The sequence below is a fragment of the Myodes glareolus genome, chromosome 4 (assembly GCF_982192425.1).
Source record: "Myodes glareolus chromosome 4, mMyoGla1.1, whole genome shotgun sequence".
NCBI classification, from domain to species: domain Eukaryota; kingdom Metazoa; phylum Chordata; class Mammalia; order Rodentia; family Cricetidae; genus Myodes; species Myodes glareolus.
This window is the reverse complement of record NC_142029.1, coordinates 66,146,374-66,157,237: the sequence shown is the minus strand read 5'-3', so window position 1 is coordinate 66,157,237 and position 10,864 is coordinate 66,146,374. Positions and strand designations below refer to the sequence as shown.

At 43.1% G+C, this 10,864-nt stretch overlaps 1 protein-coding gene across 7 annotated transcripts in view; it reads left to right on the top strand.

The window, feature by feature from the left end:
- The first annotated feature begins 5,436 nt into the window (after positions 1-5,436).
- Positions 5,437-10,864, top strand: part of Dock3 (dedicator of cytokinesis 3) — a 389,362-nt gene continuing 383,934 nt past the window's right edge. For 5 of the 7 annotated variants that reach the window (XM_085689687.2, XM_085689686.2, XM_085689688.2 and 2 more), the window contains exon 1: positions 5,438-5,771. In XM_085689687.2, the coding sequence (XP_085545813.1) occupies positions 5,735-5,771 (37 nt within the window). In that variant the 5' untranslated portion in view covers positions 5,438-5,734. Of the gene's footprint in view, positions 5,772-10,864 lie in introns of all 7 variants that reach the window. The other 2 variants (XM_085689689.2, XM_085689690.2) reach the window with 2 other exon arrangements.

Below are 10,864 nucleotides of genomic sequence, written 5' to 3'. Positions count from 1 at the left end.
GTAGATAGGGCTGTATCAAGCAAACAGGCTTTGTTTTGCACTTCAGTGAGTTAGTGAATGCATTGCAATTGGTTGCTTTTTATGTATAGAGAAATTACCTCTGTCCTGATTTGCAATATCTGTGCTATTTTGGGCTGTTTTTCTCTTTTGGGCCTATTTATATTAGAGCAATAATTTCACCATTTGGCTACACAGAGGCTCAATTAATATTACAAATATGGTCCCATAAAATTCACATCTTGACATTAGAACGTTTTGTTGCTAATTACTCTCCAAGGTTTTTAATTTCAAACCCTCCTTGGTGACTTAGTGTGGAAATTCAAGGGCAAAGTTATTTCTCCCAAGAGAAAGAAGAACTAAGCAATGCCAAGTTTCTATCTGTTCGTTCTTCCTTCTGGGGTGCCTCACTCTGTATTCTCCTTTTGCTGCCCTTCCTTCTGGGGTACCTTACTTTGTATTCTGATTTTGCTCATTTCCTTGGTCAAAAAAAAAACTCCAAACAATAAGCAAATGAAAAATTTATTGAAACAAAGATACACATTTCTGAGATTAAAAAAAAAAAACAACCCTCTTTTGGGGTTGGAGAGGAGGCTCAGCGGTTAAGAGCATTGGCTGCTCTTCCAGATGACCTGGGTTCAATTCCCAGCACCCACATGGCAGTTCACAACTGTTTGTAATTCCAGTTCCAGGGGATCCAACACCTTTACACAGATGCACATGTAGGCAAACATCAATGCAAATAAATAATTTAAAAACCCTCTTTTACTAATGTATTCATTCAAAGAATATTTACTGAGTACCTACTATGTGTGACATCCTCTGTGTCAGGCACCGAAGATGAGAAAACATAAGGACATCATGTTACTGTCTCCAAGTAGCTCAGTGTTGGGTGAGGTAAGGCATGCGGTAGACTCTCAGGCACATTTGGACACATCTTGTGGTTCTCATAATGATGGGACTAGATAAACAACATCCTATCCAGAAATGAGCTTTAGGGATTGAAATCAGAAAAATATTGGGTTTTTTTCTCCCTCATTTGAAGACACTGGCTAACTGCAAAAAATCTGCATTTTAATAATATTTTGAATGGGTTGATTAAATAGGAACAGATGGTTAAAGTTTGTCATTTTAGGAAAAATAATAAAATATTGCACTGCTTAATCTGTTTCTCTTTCACACTCTTCCCCATTCCCTCTCCACTGCACAGATATTCATTGCAAAAAAAAATTACCTTAAAGCAAAATGCTAATAATGTTTCTTTTTTTTTTTGTCATTTAGGTCTCCTTACCTAAAAGGACCCTAACTTGGGCAGTTATCTCTGTGTGGCTGGGTTAGCCTTTTGTTCCTGGGCTGCCTCAGAGGAAGCTTCCTACAAGGTGTCAGTTTGGGGTGTTTAAAAAGTGTTGAAAAGTGGCATTACCTTAGGGGTTTCTTCCCCTAAAGAAAACTAGCTCTGCAGGTATTTTACCAACCAGGGGAGGCTCACACCCTGAGGGTGCCAGCAGAGTAGAGGTTAATTGTGTAAGTCTCATCCATTTGCTTCTGGGGCTTTGTGCAGAAGCTCTACTACAGTGCCTCCTGGTCAAGGGAAGGCAGGGTGCCACTTCTGTCACCGGCATTCTGTTTGGATTTGCTTCTATGCCAAATGCATTTCTCTGAAGTTTTGCCATTCTGTTTAGACAGAACATCATATGAGATCAACTGCTGGGAGAGAAAAGGGAGTGCTGCTTTGTCACTGCTCCCAGAGACTTCTGGGAGGAGAATGAGCATCGTGTGCCACATACCCACAGCTTGCCGACTTCAGTAGCGAGAGCCTCCAGAATGCTCTTGGATAAACATCATCTTTGTGGCCACACATTGTTTTATGAGCTGAGTCATCAGCCTGGCTGGCTCCTTAAACGCTGCTGTCTGAATCTTCAGGCAGAAGAAAGCAAGAAGGCTTGAAGTGCAATCTGACAGAACTTTATGGAGGGCAGTCTCATTTGCCAAAGGTGATGAGGGATTTGCCTTTATGGAGTTTGCACATGATAAAAGGATTATTGATCAACTTTCATTTCATTTGAGAGGAAATACGATGCTTTTCTGTGTTTTATACATTATTTAGGAAATCTGTTTCATTATAGCTACTTTTGATAGCCCCTGGCATTAAGGGGTTTCCTGCTGAAAATCTGATTCCTTCCTGAGTCATCTAGCTGCCATTTATCATTTAAGGTGATGAGGTAAAACTAAAGTAACGGGCGCACAATGAGACTGTTTGCAGGTTTCTTTGTTTCTTAAATTGTTCTACTATGTTTATCTTTTATATAGCTGTTCACCAAGATGTCTCTTAATTAAAACTGATGCTCTTATAATGGGGAGATTGATTCTGATTAATGCGAGCTGCTGATTGGGAAATCTGTGATTTGCTAAAGTCTCCCAGTTCTCTTTTGCAGCCCAATTTTGTTATGGTGTTAGTAGACATACAGGTAGAACATTCACAAAAGAGTAGATGTGTTAGGTGTCAGGGACTACGGTAGCCTCTGTGTAGGGCTAAAATAATGAAATCCTTGTCACTGAAGAATAAAATGGATGGCTGTCAATGTGCCAAGTAGACACGCTTCATCTTTTAGAGTAAAGTGGAGGATTAAGGGCTATCAGGAAGAAATGCCAATGACAGAGAAAAACTTCCAACATGGAGGGCATCTGGGAGTCTTCCTGGAGAAAATGGTCCCGAGGCAATCTTTGGAGGGTGAGGATGACCCATGAGTTTCAAGTGAAAGAGGTTGTGGGCTGAGGGATATTGTTCACAAAAGCCCCATCAGATCAAGAAATGGCAGATGCCAGTGTTTGTAATTAGGATAGCTCTGGAGAATTCTGGGAGAACAGTTTTTAGGTGGTAAGCTTAGAAATCAGATCTTGGGCTGAGAATCGAATAAATTACACCTATAGAAAAGGACCTGGAGTAAACAGCTCTCTCCTGAAGTAAGGTGAGAGAGGAGGAAGAATGAGTGGTTGGGGAGCGGTGAGACTACTGACAAGTTGGTCTTCCTGGGGTGGTAGAAGCCTGTGCAGCAAGCCGGGTGAAAATGGGAGACAGGCTTCTGAAGAAAGAGCAAGAGGCTGGGTCCTGGCAAGAACACAAGAAAGCTGGATAAAGAGCAGGGGGAGGTCAGTGAGGATTCTGAATTTCAGATGCAAGCTGGAAATCAGCTTATGGCTGGGAGGGCTGTGTAGAGGGGGTTGTCAAGTGGACTGAGAGCCCAAGGAGGGGAAGGCTCGGACCAGATGCTATGGGGACAGAAGGGCAGGTGCGTGGTCCTGCTGAGGTCTGATTCTCCACAATGTATGCTGTCTCCTTTGCTTTATTTCAAGAAAACAATCTAAATTTAGTGCAAACAGCAAGACTAGAGGAGTCCAGAACTTAAGCAAATGTCCTTTTCCTTCCTCTTTTCCTTCCCTCTCACCAGTTGGAATTAATAATCTCCGACCCCAGCGCTGAGACGTGCAGTAGTAGAGTGGATTTCCTTTGTTTGGAAATGGGAGTAACCTTTGGGGAAACTGGACCTTAGGATCTGCAACTGTCACTACATTTACCCGTCGAGGGGATAGAAGTAGAGGATGAAATAAGAGCTTCATGGGTATTCAGAAGACCTGTGCTGCTTGGACCCACTGTTTGGTCCATTCTGTGAATGTGGCTCCATTCTGTAGTATGCCCTCCATCACTGACATTGTCCTGGGGTCTATATTCCTGGAAGAGCTAGCCGAATACATAAGGGCATCTCTGTTGTTTTGCTTTTGGTTCCTAATCAACCTTCTACTGTCAACGTGTATCCGGCTATTGAGAAATTCAGTTGTTCACAGAACAGACATTCTTTGGGCAGGAGTGGCAGGCAGCCTTCATTGGTAGAGGAAGAGTCCATAGGTCAGGTAGTAGTGGCAATAATCCTGGTGATAGGGAGGACAGCCAGGGCACTTTGAAGAAGTAATCAACAAGATCTGGCCATTATTAAGATACTTACTTTTAAATTTAAAAAAGATGAAATGCAAGGTCTCTGTATGTACCCCAGGCTAGTCACAACAGGGTTCGTCTGCCTTCCCTTTCAGAGTGCAGAGTGCCACCGTGCCAGTAGCACCAGAGTATTCTTACTCTAGTCTTACTCCTCAGTTATTGGCCATGCACTCAATGTTGAGTTGGGTAGGGCTGAGAGGCCAGAAAGATGATTTTAGCCTAAAGTTTGCTTACAAGTTGGTAAGCAGACAATTCTAGGGCAGAAAGGTTAGGGCTGTTAGATAAAAATGAATACCTGAAATCCCAGACAAAGGACGTAAGGAGGAGGCTGGAGAAATGGCTTTGGCATTCTGCTTTTCTAGAGGACATTATTTTTACACACACACACACACACACACACACACTTCAAAATAAAATCATAAAAGAGAGGAAAGCTGTCATTGTGCTGACTGCAGTACTAATTTAGGGTTCCTGGAAGAGAGTTACTGAGACAGGTTTTGAAGAACAGGGCATCCAAGGGTGATAGCGAGGCATGCCACCCAGGTTTTGAACTTACAGTGCTGATGACAAGCTGCGATTTGGCTATATGCTGGGTCTAAATGTCGAATCCCGAGCAGTTCCTGGTCTCTGCTCAGCAGCTGACAGTTGGGGGTCATAAGGTAATGTTGGTAGCCATCAGAGTGAAGGGATTCTTAGCAGAAGGAGGAAAAAAGTTCTGGGAGGGAGCTGGAACTCAGTCAGGATGGCTGGAGGTGGAGACCTATGCCCTGCAGAGGCATGGGTCTGGTGTACACAACTAAATAGAGTTCTGAGAGAAAAGACTTCTTTACTAGAAAGGCTGCTAAGCTTGTCCAGGCCCCACACACTCACCACAGCAGCCAACTCAACAAAAGAACTCAGGAGATGTTGGCGGCCTTGGCCTAGATACAGCACACTAGGAGTCCAGGAACCCGTGCTCTTCACTTGGTTCCTTTGAGGCGATCCCATTCTGCCAGCCCCCTCGGGGTGTCAGAAGAGGATCTCAGGGGATGTGGCTGTGACAGCACTGTGACAACGAGATGAGTTTAATAGCGATTCTCCCCCCTCCCCTTTACTGGTTCTCCTCTCTCTGACCAGAGGGCGAGCGGCCATCTCGGTAGGGCTGGCCGGAGGCACCGTGGCCTTCCACACACAGGACCGCGACCCCCTTCGGTGCCAGCTGCAGCCAACGGCTCTGGGTGGGCGGAGGTACCTGGCCTCCCGGGCCGGGCTGTCCAATAGCCTCTCGCAGATTTCCCTCCGCTGGCCCGCAGCGGCATCTCGTGGATTCGCGCGCGGGCTCGGGTGGCGCGAGCCCGGGTCCTGCGAGCCCCCGCGCGCCAGGGAGCGGCGCATGCGCGGGCGTCCTGCGAGCCCGCTGAGGCAAGCCGAGCCGCGGCGGCGCCGGGAAGCCAGCGACGGAGCTGCGAGGAGCCGAACGGCGGCGCGGGGACGGTGGCGACGGACAGGTGGTGAACCCTTGCCCGCGTCGCCCGCCCGGGGCTGTTGGGCCGCCCGCCGAGTCCCGCTGTCAGGACGTGGCGTCCGGCGGTGGCGGTGGCATCCCGGACGGCCTGCGAGGGATGCGCCGCCTACTGCCCCGCGCCGCCTGACCGCCCCCGCCTTGCCTCGCGGTGCGCCACAGCCGGGCCCGCGGCCGTCCCTGCGGTCGTCCCCTCCGCGCTGTCCCCCAGCTGCCGCGCCTGCGGGGCTGCGCCCGGCCCGGCCATGTGGACCCCTACGGAGGAGGAGAAATACGGAGTAGGTAGGTGAGGCTCGGGCCTGACAGCAGCGGGGATGGAGGGGCACGTGCCCGACTTCCCGGCCCCGCCTCGATGGCTGCCCTACCTCCTCCGCCCCTGCCCGCAGACTGTGCGGCCTCGGCGCGGCGCGGGGCGGGTACGCTCCAGGCGCGGGGCTGGGCCCGGGGCTCTCGGTGCGGGAGAGCGGCAGGGGGCGCTGGCGGGGCGGCCTCAGCAGGTGCGGCCGGCGGGAGGGGCCGCAAGGCCGGGGCAGTTGCGGGAGGTTTATGGTGTGGGGCGCAGGACAATTTGCCCAAGAAGATGCTTTCTGAGGACCTGCTTTTTCCAGCAGTCAGAACCTCGATTTTAATTAGTTTCTGCACAAAAGTTAATGAGCCCGATGGCGGTTTATTTTCCGATTGGAATCTTACAAAAAAGGATGAATTCGTTGGCATAATTTTCTCAGTTCAAATGCTGCAACTATTTGTTTTGCTATGAGTGTTAGAAATAGTGACCTTACTACCGTGGGAGGTGTTTTGGATTTACATCACTGTTAAAGTTTAGTGTATTTTGTTGACATGGTTTTGTTAAAAAAAAAAAAATCTGTTTCAAATGAGACCGTTATTCCTTAGTTTCCTTTAAACTCCAGAGACTAACGATTTCTTTTAACATTCCATCTCTTTAAAAAGAATATTTAGATATTTAAGGGACCGAGTGTTTTATAATGTTAGTATTTCGTGGTCATTCATGAGAAGAGTGTTCAGTATGCTACATTATTGTAAACTGGATTTGCAATTTGGATTTACTTAGAAATATTTAAAATGTTGAGTGTGCAGTGTTTTTTCTTTCTTGTAATGGAAAATTTTAGAAAACTTAATAGGAAATGTGTTGCTTAAAGGGAAGTTATTATTTCCACTAGTGCAACAATTTTATCAGTATCTCGTTCATAATTCAGCAGTGGTACAATTGTTTTGGAATACCATCAGGCAAGGTATGTCAAAATAGGATTTATATCAGAGAAGTCGTCTATCTTGTTCTGAAAATTAACATTCCAAAGTTTGTAATTAGCTATGTTATAGTGAAACTGGTAAAATAGACTGCTGGTCCTAGAGTCTATTGAAAAAGAATTGGGAAATGATGCATATGCTGGATTCACCCCAGAGACTCTTTTACTTTTTCTATTTAAAGCGTTCCTTGAATACTAAGTTGCTACTGTGAAATGAGAGACTGATGGTTTTTCTTCTTCATAACTTGCTATCAGAACTTCTTAATTAGAATAACAAGCAATTGGTGTGAAAGTGGTCGGCTGTCCAGTGGTACTTGACTAATTTCTTTCCTTTGGGGAGGAACTCCCAAGTGGTGCAGATAGTGGAGTTCAGAGTGCTGGCTTCTTTTTACTGGTGCTTTGGGCAGGTTACTCAAATCATCTTCTTAATGTGTAAATGAGGGCTCATGTTTACATATCTTAAAGGGAAGTGAAGAGCAAACAAGTACACTTGCTAAATAGTTAGTACATGTTAATTCCCCCATTAGTACTTAGTGATAATAAATACTAGGGGTGGTGGTTCGGAGACTGGCAATTCAAGCCAGTCAGGACAGGCATATGTGATTCTTAGAGTACTAAGATTTGATGTGTGATTTACCAAGATGAAAGATAAAAGGAGAGCCTTGGATTCTTCGTACTGTGTGCTTAGCTTTAGAAAAATTGCTATGCCCTGTAGAGGGGCATAGTATTGGGCACAGAGTAGGACTTACTGCTTGTTGTCATTCTGAAGACAATTGCTTTGCAGCTGTAGTCTGGTATAATTTTGGTGCTTTTTCTTCTTAAAAAAAACAACAACAGGTAACTACTTGATATTTCACTGTTTTTTCAACAGTCTAAAAGGTTTTTGTTTTTTTTTGAATTGTTTAAAACTCAGGAGATTTACCCTCCTTTAGGGACTGCACTTTTAGACATTTTCTTAAAATCTAATTCAGTCTGTAAGGCATCTTCAATATTGTGCTTATTAATGAGGAAAAATGTCAATTCAAATGATTTTTCATTTATCCCATTGTTTAATTGCTTTAAGGACTAACTTGAAAGTAACTATTACCATTGTTTAAGAAAATATTTTGAGATCAACTTTGATTCTTTTTTTTTAACATTTTTATTTGTGTGGGGATTGGGTGTACCCATGCTTTGACATACATGTGGAGGTCGTAGAACATCTTGGGGAGTCTGTTTTTTTCTTCTCTACTCTGGATTTTGGGGATTGAACTCAGGTCATCTGACTTAGTGGCAGGTGCCTTAGCCCACTAAGCCATCTCATTGGCCCCAGCTTTGAATATTTGACTAAGCTGGAGTACAGATTTCTGTTTCTCTTTGGCAATTTGTAATCCTACATCAAGGAAGAAAACACACTTTCCATCCAATTTGGAGAATTGTGAGAAAGAACTCCTGATATCGGTGAGGAAATGAGCCCCTGTTACAAAGTCTTCCCTCCTCACCTTGTATGTAGTTGTTCCTTTGTGTTTTCACATTTTTAAGGCTTTTGAAATCTAGTAGTAATTAATGGTCTTTCAAGACAGTTTCTCACTATGTAGCCCCTTGGCTGCCCTAGTACTCAGAGATCCCCTTGCCTCAGTCTCCACAGTACTGGGATTGAAGGCATGTGCCACCAACTTTGGTCTGTAATTAACTTCTTATTACCTTATCTTTATTTTTACAGTAGAAGATCTCTGTACAGGTTGCGACAATTCTTTTATTCTTTTTCACTTAAAACAGTGGTACCCGAGCTCCCTTTTTGTTATATTCTGTGATTGGCTCAAGAGGCTGGGGAGGGCACTGACCTTTTGTGAAAATAAATGTGCCCATCAGTTTGCTGAGGTACCAACTTGTGTTGCCTTACATAGATTCCCAGAGTAGTCTTAATAGGACCTCTATTACACAAATGAAAAGAATCTCAGAGGTTGCTTTTCTTTCTTTCCTTTCTTTCTTTGATCACTTAACAGTTGTATAGTCCCTTTAATTATTATTATTATTATTATTGTTGTTGTTGTTTTTTGCAATGGGAGGTATTTTATGATATATTTGATTGTTTTTGCTCATCTTCTTTAATACTTTTTAGGGGATTTTTTTCATTTCTTTCCTCTGTGTTTTTGCAGCAGGTTTCTATAGTTCAGGCTAGCCTGAAACCATAAAATTCCATATGTTTTGTTTCTTAGGTTGTCTTTCCAAGGAATTTCCTGCTCTACAGTGCAGTAGATAAGAAAAAACTTGTCCTTCTTTTTACAGATTATACTCAAACTAACAAACAGGGAAACCAAAACTAAAAACAGTACTTTTCTCACCCTCTGGTAACAAGAACAGGAAATACCCACAGCAAATAAAAATGTAATTAAATTTATTCAATAGATAAATAGCAAAGGTGTGAATGTGTATGCATTGTTTTGATGTCCTAGATGTATATGCTGGTTAGTTTTTGTCAACTTGGTGAAAACCTCTGGGAAGAGGGTGGTAGTGCCACCCTTGGTCAGGTGGTCCTGGGTCATATCAGAAAACAGGCTGGGTAAGCCACAGGGGTGAAGCCTATAAGCAGCATTTCTCTGTGGTCTCAGTTGCCATTTCTGTCCTGGCTTCCTCTGATGAGGGACTATTAACATGTAAACCAAATTAAATCATTTCTTTCCTAATTTGCTTTTGCTCATGGTCTTTATCATAGCAATAGAAAATTTAACTAAGAAAATGTGGGAAAAAAAGAAAAAAAAAGAAAAAAAAACAAAACAAAAGCAAACAAACAAAAAAGAAAATGTGGAAACTGCCTCAAAAAGCCATCTTGTTTATTCCACTGCTGTCATTATATTAAAAACAAACAAAATCGCATGTGTGTGTTACGCAGATACTTTGCCAGCAAGCTATATCCCTAGCTCCATGGTAAACTTTTTCAGAGTATTGATTCTTATTTTTTTTTTTGCTGTTTTTCAATTCTTATACCATGAAATATTTCCCTCGTTATCCCCCAGAATATTTAACATTTTTAACAATAGTTTTGTGATGCTATATTTATTTTTCCTAATTAAAAAAAATCTTTTTTGCTTTACTTTTCTATGCCTTGGTTTTCTCAAGACCAGGGTATGTGTATACAGTCTTTTATTTTTATTTAAATAAATCACTAAGTTTTATGAAAATTTAACTTCTAAAGGTCTGCAGTAGAGCCTTGGTGTGGTTTATATTTTTTTGAATTCAAGAGGCTTGAGGATCAGTAGTTTGAGTAGAGAGAAAGAGGGAGGAGAAAGAAAGGATGAAGAGGAAGGAAAAAGATTTGTAGTACAGAGGTGGAGCAGGAACTGTATGGGAAAGAACCTCTGTCCACAGCATTTGAGGAAATCACTGGTCATTAGAATAGCTTGAAAACATGGCGGCTTTAGTTATTTTATGGCTCATTTGACCCAGGAAGGAATCCCAGTTTTTGAAGCCTCTGACAGAAAACCAATACCTCTTTTTGAGATAAAGATACAAGGGGAAGACATGGTCACATATCCAGAACTTTATTTTGTTCTGAAAAAGAAAGATATAATCTACATTTTATAATCACACATTTAGTATTTACAGGGAGTGTTAACAGCAGGAAGAAGGTGATGGATCTCAGGTATCTAGGCTACTAAGTGACAAATCTAAGGTGCCTAGGCTACTAAGTGACAGATCTAAGGTGCCTAGGCTACTAAGGGCTGAGTTGACAATTGAACCCATGATTTCAGAATTCAGTGCTACAGATTTTGCTGCTTTACAAAAAGTTTAATGTTGTTACTATTATTTGTGTGTGTGTGTGTGTGTGTGTGTGTGTGTGTGTGTGTGTGTGTGTGTGTGGTGTGTCTGAGTGTTGACATGAGGTCCCATTGTGGTAGGAGATGATTTTGGGAGTTGGTTTTCATCTTCCACCATGGGTTCCATGGACCAAACTCAGGTTGTAAGGCTTGGGCAGTAGCAGTGCTGTTTTACACTAAGTCATCTTTCCAGTTCTACAGATTTTTTTATTATATCCCTTGCCTTTGAATGAAATTTGTCAGTACTGTATGTCTAGTTTGAAAGTTGAAGCAGTCTAGAGCAGTGGTTCTCAACCTTCCTAACGCTGTGACC